General features: G+C 39.4%; 1 gene segment (V, D, J or C); it reads right to left on the bottom strand.

The window, feature by feature from the left end:
- Positions 1-14,084: 14,084 nt before the first annotated feature.
- LOC121433147 lies at positions 14,085-14,585 on the bottom strand. The segment is given in 2 exon segments: positions 14,085-14,407; positions 14,529-14,585. Coding segments are annotated over 2 exon segments (372 nt in total).
- Between the last annotated feature and the right edge of the window lie 3,112 nt (positions 14,586-17,697).

Genomic DNA, 17,697 nt, shown 5'->3' on the forward strand with positions numbered 1-17,697 from the left:
CACGACAAGGCTGTCCACTCTCGCCATACCACTTCAATATAGTGCTTGAAGTTCTAGCAATAGCAATAAGACAACATAAGGGGATCAAGGGGATTCGAATTGGAAAGGAAGAAGTTAAACTTTCATTATTTGCAGATGATATGATAGTGTACATAAGCAACCCCTAAAACTCCACCAAAGAATTTTACATCTGATAAATACCTTTAGTAATGTGGCAGGATATAAGATCAACTCCAAAAACTCAGTTACCCTCTTATACACAAAGGATATGGAAGCAGAGAGGAAAATCAGAGAAGCTTCACTTTTCACGATAGCCACAAACAGCATGAAATATCTTGGGGTAACTCTAACCAAGGAAGTGAAAGATCTATTTGACAAGAACTTTAAGGCATTGAAGAAAGAAATTGAAGAGGATCCCAGAAAATGGAAGGACCTTCCTTGCTCTTGGATTGGGAGGATCAACATAGTAAAAATGGCAATTCTACCAAAGGCAATTTATAGATTCAATGCAATCCCCATCAGGGTCCCATCAAAATTCTTCACAGAACTTGAGAGGACAATAATCAACTTTATATGGAAAAACAAAAAACCCAGGATAGCCAAAACAATCCTATACAATAAAGGATCTTCTGGAGGCATTACCATCCCTGACTTCAAACTCTATTACAAAGCTACAGTGATGAAAACAGTGTGGTACTGGCATAAAAACAGAGAAGTTGACCAATGGAATCATATAGAAGACCCGGATTTTATCCCACAAACCTATGAACACCTCATTTTTGATAAAGGAGCTAAAAGTATACAATGGAAGAAAGAAAGCATCTTCAACAAATGGTGCTGGCACAACTGGATGTCAACCTGTAGAAGAATGAAAATAGACCCATATCTCTCACCGTGCACAAAACTCAAGTCCAAATGGATCAAAGACCTCAATATCAGTCCGAACACACTGAACCTGATAGAAGAGAAAGTGGGAAGTACCCTACAACAGATGGGCACAGGAGATTGCTTCCTAGGTATAACCCCAGCAGCACAGACATTAAGGGCAACATTGAATAAATGGGACCTACTTAAACTGAGAAGCTTCTGTAAAGCAAAGGAAACTTTCACTAAGACAAAAAGTCAACCTACTGACTGGGAGAAGATCTTCACCAACCCCGCAACAGACAAAGGTCTGATCTCCAAAATATATAGAGAACTCAAGAAATTAGACTTTAAAATGCTCATTAACCCAATTAAAAAATGGGGCACTGAACTGAACAGAGAATTCTCAACAGAAGAAGTTCAAATGGCCAAAAGACACTTAAGGTCATGCTCAACCTCCTAAGCAATCAGGGAAATGCAAATCAAAACAACTTTGAGATATCATCTTACACCTGTCAGAATTGCTAAAATGAAAAACACCAGTGATAGCCTTTGCTGGAGAGGTTATGGAGAAAGGGGTACACCCATCCATTGCTGGTGGGAATGCAAACTTGTGCAACCACTCTGGAAATCAGTGTGGCTGTTTCTCAGGAAATTCAGGATCAACCTACCCCAAGACACAGCAATAACACTCTTGGGAATATACCCAAGAGATGCTCTCTCATATGACAAAAGCATTTGTTCAACTATGTTCATAGCAGTATTATTTGTAATAGCCAGAACCTGGAAACAACCTAGTTGTCCTTCAATGGAAGAATGGATGATGAAAGTTTGAAATATATACACATTAGAGTACTATGCTGCGGTAAAAAAACAATGACTTCTCGAATTTTGCATGCAAATGGATAGAAATAGAAAACACTATCCTGAGTGAGGTAACCCAGACCCAAAAAATGAACATGGGATGTACTCATTCATAATTGGTTTCTAGCCATAAATAAAGGTCAATAAATCTATAATTGGTGATCCTAAAGAAGCTAAATAAGAAGGTGAACCCAAATAAAAACATATGTTATCATCCTTGCTATGGGAAGTAGACAAAATTGCCGGGGAAAAAATTGGGATCTTGGGGGTGGGGTTGGATGTGGGTAAGTGGAGATGTGGAAAGAAAAGGGAGAAGAGGAGGATGGGGAGATCTTGGGGAAAAAGGATGATTGGGATAAAGGAAGGTTGGATAGGGCAGCAGGGAAGCACAAGTCTTTTTTTTTTCACTGCTATTTTATTTTATTTTATTTTTAATTTATTTATTTATTAAGGATTTCTGTCTCTTCCCCCGCCACCGCCTCCGGGTTAGTTAAGGGAGCCACCTTAGGGTTGGCAAGAGACTTGAACCTAGAGTGGCTCCCAGGAGCCCAAGGCGATGTCCCCATTTAGTTCCTTGGGCAGCTGGGGATAGGGAACCTGAAATGACCCTATCCTATAGCAATACTGACGAATGTCTTGCATATCACCATAGAACCTTCATCTGGTGATGGATGGAGATAGAGACAGAGACCCACACTGGAGCACTGGACTGAGCTCTCAAGGTCCCAATGAGGAGCAGAAGGAGGAAGAACATGAGCAGGGAAGTCAGGAACACGAGGGGTGCACCCACTTACTGAGACAGTGGGACTGATCTAATGGGAGCTCACCAAGGCCAGCTGGACTGTGACTGAAAAAGTATGGGATAAAACCAGACTCTCTGAATATGGCAAACAATGAGTGCTGATGAGAAGCCAAGGACAATTGCACGGGGTTTTGATCCTACTTCATGTTCTGGCTTTGTGGGAGCCTAGCCAGTTTGGATGCTCACCTTCCTAGACATGAACGGAGGGGGGAGGACCTTGGACTTTCCACAGGGCAGGGAACCCTGACTGCTCTTTGGACTGGAGAGGGAGGGGGAGAGAAGTGGGGGGAGGGGGAGAAGGGTGGGAAGAGGGGGAGGGAAATTGGAAACTGGGAGGAGACGGAAACTTCTTTTTTTCTTTTTCTCAATAAAAAATAAAAAAAGAAGCCGGGCGGTGGTGGCGCATGCCTTTAATCCCAGCACTCGGGAGGCAGAGGCAGGCGGATCTCTGTGAGTTCGAGACCAGCCTGGTCTACAAGAGCTAGTTCCAGGACAGGCTCCAAAACCACAGAGAAAGCCTGTCTCGAAAAACCAAAACAAATAAAAAAAGAAAGAAAAAGAAATGAGGTTTGGGACAAAGAAAATTCTGGTCCTATGAACTCTTTTTGCATTATATTTGTGGGTTTTTTTTGCAAGTCTAAAATTATGTTAAATAAACTTTGAAAGCTATAAAAAAGTCAGTGTAAATAAATAATAATTGTGTTAATTTCTAGAAAATTTGTGGGAATATGAGCCTTTGGCTTACTTTGAAACTTTACTAAATGACAAAATTCATAAACAGAGGGAAAATGTAACATTAAAATAAAAATTCAAGAGTATAAACTGATGGCTTTGAAAATGACATGTGACTAATATCTCAGCTCTAAAATATCCAAAGGTTTGTAATATCAAAATAAATATATAACCAAGATATAGAGTTTTAAGTATTGATGAATCATCAAATTGTTTGGGATAGGATGAATGAATATTCATAAGAAAAATCATTGTAAATAATTAATAATAATCTTAATTTCTAGAAAATTTGTGGAGAACGTGAGCTTTTGTCTTTCTTGACTTTCATTAAAAAAGAATGAGCAATAGGAAAGTGTAACATTAAAATAAAAATTCAAGTGTTTAATTAGCAAAAAAATAGCATAAACATATTTCTACTTTTTTTTAAAATATGGCTGGAAATACAAGTCTGCTTAGCCTTATATCTTCCCTAATTTCCTAGTTCTGTTTTCTCCACTGAGTTTATGACTGATCACTGAATGGAGGCAAACAAAGTCATAAAGAATGGTTTGACTAATAATAGATATACATGCACTTATAAGAGTATAAACTTTATAACTGGCTAAGATCATTGCCTTTATCAAATAGCTCATATGAGACATGGTAGCATACTCTTCTAATATTTTACAAAAGAATTTAAATGTTGTGTTCCAAAATGCATTCAAATTTTAGTTGTATGTAAAATACCACATTTAAAAGCCATGCATTTATTAGACTCCTAAAGACATCAATTGAGAGCTGAGGCAGGGTTAGATTCTCCTCTGTAATATCTGCAGAGGTCCTCAACCCTACATCCCCTGAAGTTGACTGACTGAAATTGGTTCCAGGGTTCTGACATTAAGGACTGTAAGAGCTTACATCCTTCTTGCAGCAAACCATGAGTTCTTGGTAAATTTCCATAACAGTCCTTGGAAAGACATACAAATTTGGCTCAGATGAAAGAAAATTCCTCAATTTAAGTTGCATTTTTATTTCACTGTATAGTGTCTTTAGTCAACTTTCCAATGCTATGCATGATGGAATATTGTTAAAAGGTAAAAAGAAAATGTCTGAAATTCTATAATAAAAACACTGAACACATAGGAATTATAAAAAGAAAACTGATGGCTTTTGAAAATAACGTGTGACTTCAACAGAATCTCAACTCTAAAATATCCAAAGTTTTGTAATATAGAAATAAATGTATGATGTCATTTGTAACTAAAACGTCATGCTTCATTGGAGATCATGGATATCCTAATTAAGCATATCAGAGAGAATGCATCAAGTTCTCTGAACACACAGGCAAATTGCAAAGAATTACCTGGGCAATAATGCCAAGTAAAATCTTTTTTTTTTTGGTTTTTCGAGACAGGGTTTCTCTGTGGTTTTGGAGCCTGTCCTGGAACTAGCTCTTGTAGACCAGGCTGGTCTCGAACTCACAGAGATCCGCCTGCCTCTGCCTCCCGAGTGCTGGGATTAAAGGCGTGCGCCACCACCACCCGGCTAAGTAAAATCTTTAAGACATGCAATATACTGGCTCCCGTGCTGAGGGGATCTGGAGAGGTTACTGGCCACAGGGCCAGAAAGCCTGAAGTGTAACTCTCTGGGACAGTCCTGGGGGTGAGGGGGATGGAATCCAGGCCCACTCCATTCCCTAAGCTTTTCTGGCCATCCAGCAGGGTGTGTTCCCTGCTGCTGACTTTCTTTACCCCATTCCCACCTTCTCCCAAGCCCACCTTTTCATCTGTGAGGTCCTTGGAACCTGCAACACAGCCTGCTTCAGAGCTGAGGGGCCTAGAAAGCCAGTGGGAAGTGTTCCTGCCACTGGGACTTCTTTCTACCATCCCACCCTTGCCCCAAACCTGCCTTTTTTTTGTCTGTGAGGTCCTTAGAACCCTGCAAGAAACCCTGCTCACCAGAGTAAGTGGCCACAGGGCCAGACAGACTGAAGTGCCACTATCTGGGACAGTCCCAGGGGATGGAATCCAGGTCCTCTTCAATTCCCTAAGATTTTTTGGCCATCAAGTGGGGTGTGTTCTCTGTTGCTGGCTTTCTTTACCTCATTCCACCCTCATTCACCTTTTCATCTGTGAGGTCCTGAAGCACAGCCTGCTTCAAGGAAGAGGGAATCTGAGAGCCTGCTCCAGTGCTGTGGGGACCTAGCACTTAAGAGAGGGCAGACCAAGAAAAACTCCCAAGTACACAGTCAGACACAGCAAAGATTGTACAAAGATGCCACGTCTCTGAAAGAAAGAGATGGGCAGGTGCAGACGAAAAAAATCCTCCCTATCTTGAAAAGCAACATGGTAACACCAGAATCCAGCAAACATGAAACAAAAGACTTGGACATACCCAGAAGAAGTAGAAGAAATCGACTGTAAACATAACCTTAGGAAAATGATGGAGACCCTTAAACAGGAAGTGAAAAACTTCCTTAAAGAAATGAAAGAGAAGACAAACAAAAAGTTAGAAGAAATTAATAAACTCCTCAAAGATAATAAAGAAAACCAAGAAACAGCAATCAAGCAGGTAAAGAAAACAGTTCGAGACTTGAAGACCGAAATGGACGTAATAAAGAAAACACAAACCAAGGGATGGCTGGATATGGAAAATCTGATTAAATGAACAGGAACTACAGAGACAAGTACAACCAACAGAATACAAGAGATAGAGGAAACAATCTCAGGTGCTGAAGATACTATAGAGGAAAGAGACTCATAGATCAAAGAAAATATCAAATCCAACAAATTATTAACACAAAAAGTCCAGGAAATCTGGGACACCATGGAAAAATCAAGCCTAAGAATAATAGGAGTAGAAGAAGAAGAACTTCAGATCAAAGGCCCAGAAAAAACATTCAACAAAATTAAAGAAGAAAACTTTCCCAACCTAAAGAAGGATGTTCCTAATGAAGGTACAAGAAGCTTACAGAACACCAAATAGATTGGATAAAAAAAAATTCCCCTCATCATATAATAATCAAAACACAAAATATACACAATAAAGAAAGAATATTAAGAGCTGCAAAGGAAAAGGGTCAAGTAACACATAAAGTAAACTTATGAGAATTATACCTGCCTTCTCTATGGAAACCATGAAAGCCAGAAGTCTTGGATAGATATGCTGCAGACACTAAGAGATGATGGATGCAAGCCCAGACTACTATACCCAGGAAAGCTTTCTTTCACCATTGATGGAGAAAACAAGATATTCCATGAAAAAAACATTTAAACAATAGATATCCACTAACCCAGCCTTACAAAAAGTACTAGAAGTAAAACCTCAAGCCAAGGAAGCCAACAACACCTGAAATAGCACAATAACTTAATCAAGAGCAGAAATATACATAAAACAAAATTAACCTAAAATTTTTATCAATAAACCAAGATCTATACCATTGCAAATTTTTCATCTCAGTAGCATATCCCCCTTTAATGAAAAGAAATATTTTTTTCTTTTTTTTAAATTTTTGAAGTTTTTATTTTTTTATTTTTATTTTTTTATTGCGAAAAGGAGAAAAAAAAACAAGTTTCCACCTCCTCCCAGCCTCCCATTTCCCTCCCCTTCCTCCAACCCTTCTCCCCCTCCTCCCACCCTTCTCCCCCTCCCCCCACTCCTTTCCCCCTGCCACTCCAGTCCAAAGAGCAGTCAGGGTTCCCTGCCCTGTGGTAAGTCCTAGGTCCTCCACCCTCCGTCCATATCTAGGAAGGTGAACATCCAAACTGGCTAGGCTCCCACAAAGCCAGCACATTAAGTAGGATCAAAACCCTGTGCCATTGTCCTTGGCGTCTCATCAGCCCTCATTAATGGTTCGCCATGTTCAGAGAGTCCAGTTTTATCCCATGCTTTGTCAGTCACAGTCCAGCTGGCCTTGGAGAGCTCCCAGTAGATCAGCTCCACTGTCTCAGTGGGTGGGTGCACCCCTCGTGGTCCCGACTTCTTTGCTCATGTTCTCCCTCCTTCTGCTCCTCATTGGGACCTTGGGAGCTCAGTCCAGTGCTCCAGTGTGGGTCTCTGTCTCTATCTCCATCCATCACCAGATGAAGGTTCTATGATGATATGCAAGATATTCGTCAGTATTGCTCTAGGATAGGGTCATTTCAGGTTCCCTATCCCCAACTGCCCAAGGAACTAACTGGGGACCTCAGCTTGGTCACCTGGGAGCCCCCTAGGTTCAAGTCTCTTGCCCACCCTAAAGTGGCTCCCTTAACTAAGAATTATGGTGCCGTTCTCCCCTATCCAACCTTCCTTTATCCCAATCCTCCTGTTTCCCCAAGTCCTCCCCTCCTTGCCATCTACCTTTTCTCTCCCCATCTCCGCTTACCCCCATCCCACCCCACCGCCAAGATTCCAATTTTCTCCCCGGCAACTTTGTCTACTTCCCTTAGCCAAGAGGATAACTATATGTTTTTCCTTGGGGTCACCTTCTTACTTCGCTTCTTTAGGTTCACCTATTGTAGACTCCGTAACCCTTATTTATGGATAGAAACCAATTATGAGTGAGTACATCCCATGTTCATCTTTTTGGGTCTGGGATACCTCACTCAGGATAGTGTTTTCTATTTCCATCCATTTGCATGCAAAATTCGAGAAGTCATTGTTTTTTACCGCAGCGTAGTACTCTAGTGTGTATATATTCCATACTTTCTTCATCCATTCTTCCATTGAAGGACATCTAGGTTGTTTCCAGGTTCTGGCTATTACAAATAATACTGCTATGAACATAGTTGAACAAATGCTTTTGTCATATGAGAGAGCATCTCTTGGGTATATTCCCAAGAGTGGTATGGCTGGGTCCAGGGGTAGGTTGATCCCGAATTTCCTGAGAAACCGAAACACTGACTTCCACAGTGGTTGCACAAGATTGCATTCCCACCAGCAATGGATGAGGGTACCCCTTCCTCCACAGCCTTTCCAGCAAAGGCTATCCTTGGTGTTTTTGACTTTAGCCATTCTGACAGGTGTAAGATGATATCTCAAAGTTGTTTTGATTTGAATTTCCCTGATTGCTAAGGAAGTTGAGCATGACTTTAAGTGTCTTTTGGCCATTTGAACTTCTTCTGTTGAGAATTCTCTGTTCAGTTCAATGCCCCATTTTTTAATTGGGTTAATGAGCATTTTAAAGTCTAATTTCTTGAGTTCTCTATATACATTGGAGATCAGACCTTTGTCTTTTGCAGGGTTGGTGAAGATCTTCTCCCAGTCAGTAGGTTGCGTTTGTGTCTTAGTGACAGTGTCTTTTGCTTTACAGAAGCTTCTCAGTTTAAGTAGGTCCCATTTATTCAATGTTGCCCTTAATGTCTGTGCTTCTGGGGTTATACATAGGAAGCGATCTCCTGTGCCCATCTGTTGTAGGGTATTTCCCACTTTATCTTCTATCAGGTTCAGTGTGATCGGGCTGATATTGAGGTCTTTAATCCATCAGGACTTGAGTTTTGTGGATGGTGATAGATATGGGTCTATATTCATTCTTCTACAGGTTGACATCCAGTTGTGCCAGCACCATTTGTTGAAGATGCTTTCTTTCTTCCATTGTATACTTTTAGCTCCTATATCGAAAATGAGGTTCATAGGTTTGAGGGTTAAAATCCAGGCCTTCTATACGATTCCATTGGTCGACTTCTCTGTTTTTATGTCAGTACCACACTGTTTTTATTACTGTAGCTCTGTAATAGAGTTTGAAGTCAGGGATGGTAATGCCTCCAGAAGATCCTTTATTGTATAGGATTGTTTTGGCTATCCTGGGTTTTCTGTTTTTCCATATAAAGTTGATTATTGTCCTCTCCAGATCTCTGAACAATTTTCATGGGATCTTGATTGGGATTGCATTGAAACAAAATTTGCATCTGGTAAAATTGCCATTTTTACTATGTTGATCCTCCCAATCCAAGAGCAAGGGAGTTCCATCCATTTTTTGGTATCCTCTTCAATTTCTTTCTTCAATGCCTTAAAGTTCTTGTCAAATAGATCTTTCACTTCCTTGGTTAGATTTACCCCAAGATATTTTATGCTGTTTGTGGCTATCGTGAAAGGTGAAGCTTCTCTGATTTCCCTCTCTGCTTCCATATCCTTTGTGTATAAGAGGGTAACTGAGTTTTTGGAGTTGATCTTGTATCCTGCCACATTACTAAAGGTGTTTATCAGCTATAAAAGTTCTTTGGTGGAGTTTTGGGGGTCGCTTATGTACACTATCATATCATCTACAAATAACGAAAGTTTCACTTCTTCCTTTCCAATTCGAATCCCCTTGATCCCATTATGTTGTCTTATTGCTATTGCTAGAACTTCAAGCACTATATTGAAGAGGTATGGCGAGAGTGGACAGCCTTGCCGTGTTCCTGAGTTAAGCGGGATGGCTTTGAGTTTCTCTCCGTTTAATTTGATGTTAGTTGTCGGCTTGCTGTATATAGCTTTTATTATATTTAGGTATGACCCTTGTATCCCTAATCTCTCCAATATTTTAACATAAATGGATGTTGAATTTTGTCAAATGCTTTTTCAGCATCTAATGAAATAATCATATGGTTTTTTTCTTTCAGTTTATTTATATGCTGGGTTACATTGATAGATTTTCGTATGTTGAACCAGCCCTGCATCTCTGGGATGAAGCCTACTTGATCATAATGGATAATTTTTCTAATGTGTTCTTGGATTCGGTTTGACAGTATTTTGTTTAGGATTTTTGCGTCGATATTCATGAGTGAGATTGGCCTGTAATTCTCTTTCCTGGTTGAGTCTTTGTGTGGTTTTGGTATCAGAGTAACTGTAGCTTCATAAAAGGAATTTGGTAATGACCCTTCTGTTTCTATATTGTGGAATACATTAAGGAGTATAGGTATTAGGTCTTCTTGGAAGTTCTGGTAGAATTCCGCATTGAAACCATCTGGTCCTGGGCTTTTTTTGTTAGGGAGGTTTTTGCTAACAGCTTCTAATTCTTGGCGACTGACAGGTCTGTTTAGATTGTTCACCTGGTCCTGGTTTAATTTTGATAAATGGTATTTATCTAAAAAAGTGTCCATTTCTTTTACATTTTCCAGTTTTGTGGCATACAGGTTTTTGTAGTAAGATCTAATGATTCTCTGAATTTCCTCTGTGTCTGTGGTTATGTCCCTGTTTTCATTTCTGATCTTATTAATTTGCGTATTTTCTCTCTGTCGTTTGATTAGTTTGGATAGGGGTTTATCAATCTTGTTGATTTTCTCCAGGAACCAGCTTTTTGTTTCATTGATTCTTTGGATTGTTTTCTGTGTTTCTATTTTGTTGATTTCAGCTCTCAGTTTGATTATTTCCAGTCTTCTACTCCTCCTAGGTGAGTCTGCTTCTCTTACTTCTAGAGCTTTCAGGTGGGATGTTAAGTCTCCAATATGTGCTTTCTCTGTTTTCTTTAAGTGGGCACTTAGTGCTATGAACTTTCCTCTTAGCACTGCTTTCATAGTGTCCCATAAGTTCGAGTATGTTGTTTCTTTATTTTCATTGAATTCAAGGAAGACTTTAATTTCTTTCTTTATTTCTTCCTTAATCCAGGTATGGTTCAGTAGTTGACTGTTCAGTTTCCATGAGTTTGTAGGCTTTCTGGGGGTAGCATTGTTGTTGAATTCTAACTTTAATCCATGGTGATCTGATAAGAAACAGGTGGTTACTAATATGTTTTTGTAACTGTGTAAGTTATCTTTGTTGCCGAGTATGTGGTCAATTTTCGAGAAGGTTCCATGAGCTGCAGAGAAGAAGGTATATTCTTTTCTCCTTGGGTGGAATAATCTATAGATGTCTGTTAAGTCCATTTGCTTCATTACCTCCATTAATTCTCTAATTTCTCTGTTAGGTTTCTGTCTGATTGACCTGTCCATTGGTGAGAGAAGAGTGTTGAAGTCTCCTACAATTAGTGTGTGCGGTTTGATGGCTGCCTTGAGTTTTAGTAATGTTTCTTTTACGTACGTGCGTGCTTTTATATTAGGGGCATAGATATTCAGGATTGAGACTTCTTCCTGATGAATTGTTCCTGTTATGAGTATAAAATGTCCCTCTCCATCTCTTCTGATTGATTTAAGTTTGAAGTCAACTTTGTTAGAAATTAGTATGGCCACACCTGCTTGTTTCTTAGGTCCATTTGCTTGATAAGCCTTTTCCCAGCCCTTTACTCTGAGTAGGTGCCTGTCTTTGTGATTGAGGTGTGTTTCTTGTAGACAGCAGAATGTTGGATCCTGTTTTCATATCCAATCTCTTAGCCTGTGCCTTTTTATAGGTGAGTTGAGCTCATTGACATTAAGTGTTATTAATGACCAGTGGTTGTTAACTCCGGTCACTTTTTTAGTAGTAGGGTTTGTGTGTTTCCCTTCTTTGAGTTGCGCTGGTGAAGGGTCTCTAGATATCTGAGTTATTGTGGTCATTGTTGGACTCCTTGGTTAGTGATTTTCCTTCTATTATTTTCTGTAAGGCTGGATTTGTGGCTACGTATTGTTTAGATTTGTTTTTATCCATAAAAATTTTGTTTTCTCCATTTATAGTGAACAAAAGCATGGCTGGATATAGTAGTCTGGGATTACATCCATGGTCTCTTAGTTATTGCAGTACATCTATCCAAGACCTTCTGACTTTCATGGTTTCCATAGAGAAGTCAGGTGTAAGTCTGATAGGTTTACCTTTATAAGTAACTTGGCCTTTTTCCTTTGCGGCTCATAATATTCTTTCTTTATTCTGTATATTTTGTGTTTTGATTAATATATGGTGAGGTGATTTTTTTTTTTGGTCCAGTCTATTCGGTGTTCTGTATGCTTCTTGAACCTTCAAAGGAATATCTTTCTTTAGGTTGGGAAAGTTTTCTTCTATAATTTTATTAAATATATTTTCTGGACCATTGAGCTGTACTTCTTCTCCTTCTTCTATCTCAATTATTCTTAGGTTTGGTCTTTTTATTGTGTCCCAGATTTCCTGAATGTTTTGTGATGAGGATTTGTTGGTTTTGCTGTTTTCTTTGATCAGTGTGTTTATTTTCTCTATGGTATCTTCAGTGTCTGACATTCTTTCTTCTATCTCTTGTAATCTGTTGTTAGTACTTGTCTCTGTAGTTCCTGATCGTTTACCCAGATTTTCCTTCTCCATTCTTCCCTCGGTTTGTGTTTTCTTCATTGCTTCCATCTCATTCTTCACGTCTTGAACTGCTTCCCTAACCTGTTTGATTGCTTTTTCTTGTTTCTCTTGGTTTTCTTGCGTGTCTTTGAGCGATTTATTCATTTCCTCTACTTTTTTTTTGTAATCTCTAATTGTTTATGGCAGTTTTTCACCTCCTGTTTAAGGTCCTCTATTATTTTCATATAGTTCACTTTTGAGTCGATTTCTTCTAATTCTTCTGGAGTAGGGTGTACAATTCTTCTTATTTCGGGATCCCTGGATTCTGGTGGTATCATGTTGCCTTTCAGATTGTAGGAGGAATTCTTGCCTTGGCGCCTTCCCATCTCTTCCTTCAAATGGAGCCAGGAGAGGCCTGGTGTCTTGGTCCAGTCTCTCCTGTGATTGACTCTCTGGGTGTATCTCTTCAGTGTAGAAGCAGGAACCGTTCCCGTCCAGATGGGATTCCTCAGCAACTAAACAGCGCCCCTAGGTAGCCCAATGATCCGGGGGCAAAAGGATGAAAGGAGCAAGGAAGGGGAGGGCGATATCCAGAAGAGTACCGGAAGCCTGGCGCAGGAGCTAAAGGTGCGTGGGCTCCCTTACAGGGGACCCTGAGGCCTGCCCGGTAGGCAGGCACTCACCGCTCTGGGTGGGTAGCCTTAGTGTAGGAGCTTAAAACTGTTCTTGAGCACTGGTCCTAGCATACAGCAGGGCAGGGTTGGGGAGGGGGGCTGGGGGGCTGGGTCGTGGGAAAGAAAGACAGCCCTGCAGAAGGAGCTGGGGGAGGGGGAATTGTGCTCTCTTCCGGGACAGTCCGTCCCTGGATAGCAAACACTCACCCGTCCTGATGGAATTCCTCAGCAACTAAAACTTGATACTTTCTTTTATAAATTGCCAAGTCATTATTTTTTTCACTGCAGTATAAACACAATTAAACACTTGACCTCCTAGTAAAGAGAGAAATAAGTAGTTAATGGAGGAAAACCTCCCCTCCATGCATATGATATGACACATATCTAAGTACTTGTAGGCAAGAAGCCTTATTTTATTTTAAAAAAAAATGGACTCTAGAGTCTGAGAAAAATATGTTTCCAGTATCAGTTTTCTGAGTACTACTCCCTTAGGATTTTCAAATATTTAAGACTTATTTTTATATATCTATTCTTTTCCTGGCTTCCATTATGTGTACCATATGAATGCAAAGTTCTCAGAGACATGAGAGAGGTTCAGACACCCTAGACCTTGATTTATCAATAGTTCCTAGCAGTAAAGTGGTTTTTGGGACCCAAACAAAAGTCTTCTGAAAGAGAAACCAAAACTCTTAACCAGAGCTCTGCCCATGCTAGAGGCTACTATTAAGCCATGTGTTTGAATGACCTTATTGCTGTGTTAGAAGACTGCTTTCACAAAATTTTAATGCTATAGCTAATAATTTTCTAGTCCCTGTCTGTAACTTGGTGCACTTGTGTAAGTCTCTCTCTCTCTCTCTTTCTCTCTCCTCTCTCTCTCTCCTCTCTCTGTGTGTGTTGACATTTCTGTTGTATCAATATCAGTTATTGCCAATAATTATATTACTGCTAAAACATTACTTTGACCCTTAAATTCTGACATAGGAGACAATCTCAACAATGTGGAGACACCAGAAGCAGCAACTGCCAAAGCCTGGGCTCTCACTTCTGCTTCTCTTAGTGGTTTATGTCATGGCTTGAGTCACTGTGGGAGGGATACCATAATAATGTTGACAATAATATATTGCAATATCTTCAGCCTGCAGGCTGCTGATTTTGAGAGAATACTGTGTACCAGATCCACTCCCACTAAACCTCGATGGGACCCCAGCTGCCAAGCTCTTTGCATTATAGATCAGAAGGTTAGGAGATTTCCCTGGTTTCTGTTGATACCATGCTAAATTAGTGTAAATGTTCTCACTTGCCCTGCATGTGATGGTGACACTGTCTCCCAGAGATGCAGACAGGGAAGCAGGAGACTGGGTCATCTGAATGTCACATTTGGCACCTGATATTGGAAAATTAAAAACAAATTTCAAATAATTAATCTAATTAAAGGGAAACTTTCCAAAAGACCAGGAAGTGCTGACCACAACCAGGTGAACACATTTCCAATGCTCTCTTCTTACCTGTAAGCCAGAGCAGCAACAACCCCAGGTGCTGAATGTGTGCCCTCATGTCTGTGCCGCAACCGGTACTAGGGTGACTCTAGCACAAGGTGTGAGCTGACTATGAAGAAGTCCTCAATGCAGTGGGCTGTGCTCTGGAAACATGCAAATCAGCAATGATTGGCCACAGCCACAGGACTGGAAAATTCAGTGATTTTAAAAGCCCAGGGCTATCTTAAGTCTCGGATGGAGGGAGGCAGTACACGTTTAGTTTAGGAAACATGCTCATCTTTGTTGACCACAGAACTGCATCCATCTATAAGTTGCAACTTATTTGTATCATATTTAATGATATTTGTATCATATTTAATGTAGAATTTCCTTGTTGTGCTTCCTTCCGTGTCAGGGGCTGTCAGATATATAAGTTTTAGACAGTACATACGTGTTTATGGGTCCTTTCATGGGTAGCTGTAGAGGTTGTTTATTCCAAGAAGCTTATTTTGTGTGTGTGTGTGTGTGTGTGTGTCCATTACCATTACCAAACTCTAAAATTTAAAGTTCTCAAACTAAAAATTAGGTAATAGAATGAAGACTACATGTCATACTTTTAAACTTTTACATTCTTGTACTTGTGTTTGTTTTTTAAGAACACCCATTTCCACTATGCTTCATGTTCCACAAAAATTCATTAAGATATTTTTGTATATATTGCCCACCTTAGGAAGAAGTCATAGAAAACTGTGCTTTTGCTGTTAGATATTTTTATCCATATTGCCCACCTCAGGAAGAATTCTTAGAAAAAACTGTGATTGCATTGTTTACATCTTCCCCCTTGAAACACAGAATGTCTCTGATGAAGATCTATTCTGATAGAGAGTTGTTATTCTTCCCTAAATTAGGGAAGAATATATGAATTTCTAAGTCCATGGATATATTCTCAAAAGCCCAATGACATCTTTTACAGAATAACTGTGAAGTTCAGAAAATCTGAATCTCTGCTGTCACATGTTCCTGTGTACAGAATGCCACAAAGATGGCCTCTCTCACTGTCTTATTTTATTATCTCCATCTATACATTTTCTCTTGTTCTTTTAAGAAGGAGCTGCTTAGCTCCCTTGAGGGGAGCTAGAAATATTCTAGAAATATTGGTATATTCTGTTACCTATTAGTGAAACTCTTGACCGGCTTGATTATCTATCTGAGGGGGAAATCAGATGGTTTCTGAGAATTTGAAAGGTACTGGAGAAATGTGTGAATGGGAGAACTGTTCTGTGGCTGTTAGGTAATGGCAGTATCTTTAGCTGCCCTGCTTCTGAGTGTGAAAGAGTAAGATGGCCCAGAACCACTGCCACTGAGAAGATCTAAGATTCAAAAAAAAAAAAAAAAAAGGTTGGATATGCTACAAATCAAGAGCTTATGAGTGGGTCCCAGCTTTGGATGCAACTCCTGGAAGTTATCAGAGATGACACTTAATAACACGTAAGCTGTTTTTTGTAACTTTCTTTCCTTGAGAAACAGACAGTGATTCTGGAAATTTGGTGAGAACAATTTCTCCATTCAAAGTTATGGGAGGGGTGAAAATAAAAAGAGATAGGAGTTAGTAATAAAAATTCTAGCATTCAAACCACATACTGTGCCAAAAAAAAAGAAGTAGAGGAGGGAGATAGAAAGAGAGACAGAGAGAGAGAGAGAGAGAGAGAGAGAGAGAGAGAGAGAGGAGGGAGGAAGGAAGAAAAAAATCTTTTAAATTAAAACTTACAGTAGGAAAAGGATGCTGTGTTCAAGTCTCTCTTCTTTCTCACCCTCTACACTGAGTAGTAGCAGGTTGAGAGTTTGTACCAGCAAACCCATCTTGTTTACTATTCTCTGTCTCTAACTATAAACTTCTTTTTTCTATGTTTATTCTCTTAAAAGCAAGTATGAGGAACCTGTGGTTGCTGAGGAGTAAATATGCAAACATCAGGGTTTAGGCAAGGAAGTTCTTGGCTCAAAAACACGTGTGAACTTTCACTTCCTTGTAGTATTTAATTTAGTAAAGTCCCAAAGATCTCAGATTTTTTATTCTCTATCATATTGTTCATTTTTTGGAAAAAAAATTATTTTCATAGGCTTTTTTCATAGCTAAGCTCAGTTTGATCTATATGGAATGACAGGTTCTATTCTTCATTTTGTGGAATTAATATTTTCCATGATGAAGTCCAGCTAAGGATTACTGGAATTTTCATTTGAAAACCTGATAACTCAGATCTGCCTGTTTCTTTTACTCAACTTTCCAAACTATATTTGAAGAGATGAAAGGTTTTTATGAGGGAGAAAGAAAATGTTTAAATTCTATAATGAAAGCATAGAACACATGGGAATTATAAAAAGAAAACAGATGACTTTTGAATATGACTTGTGGCTAATATTATAGCATTGTAGCTCAAAAATATCAAAAGGTATATAAAATAGAAAAATATGTGACATCATTTGTAATTAAAATATCATGATTCATTGGGGATCATTAATATCTTTAATCTGCATATCAGAGAGAATGTATCCAGTCCTCAAAACACGCAGACAACTTGCAAAAAGTCACATGGGCAATAATGGCAAGGCAGATCTTTAAGACCTGCAATACATTCTTTCTACATGATCATCACAGAACAGACAGTGGTTTGGGCTGAACTTTGCTTTATTGTGACCTTTTCCTTCCTTCTGACTCAATCATTCCCTGAAATATGCTATTTTGACAATCTTATCTGCCCTCTCAACAAAAAATGAATTAACAAACATTGCTAAGGCACCCCTCCTCTGCTCCACTGAGATTATGAGAACTGACCCTGAGAAACTTTCAAATGCAGATGTCAGAGGAGCTCACCAGGTTATAAATTACTTAGAGAATGCTCAGCTAAGAGAAACTGTTTATTATATATTTTTATTCAGTAAAATATTCTGTTTCTCTTTTCAAAAATACACCAAGTGGAAGCAAGAAGCAATCTTATCTGAGTACAGAGGAGACACACCATTTCTGGAAGGTAAAATCTTTGTTGCTTGTATGAACCCCTCTTTACTACTCTGCCTAATATATCTAACATCACTGACTTCAAAACATCCACATTGAATATATTAGGTTTCCTCAGATCAGAATTATCACTTAGTTAACATCAAAGAGTCAGAAGACTGAGTTCCTCCAGTATTCCAGCTAAGA

Source organism: Microtus oregoni, unplaced genomic scaffold (assembly GCF_018167655.1).
Source record: "Microtus oregoni isolate MIOR12 unplaced genomic scaffold, Mior012 000002F_ref0000024, whole genome shotgun sequence".
In the NCBI taxonomy this organism is placed as follows: Eukaryota; Metazoa; Chordata; class Mammalia; order Rodentia; family Cricetidae; genus Microtus; species Microtus oregoni.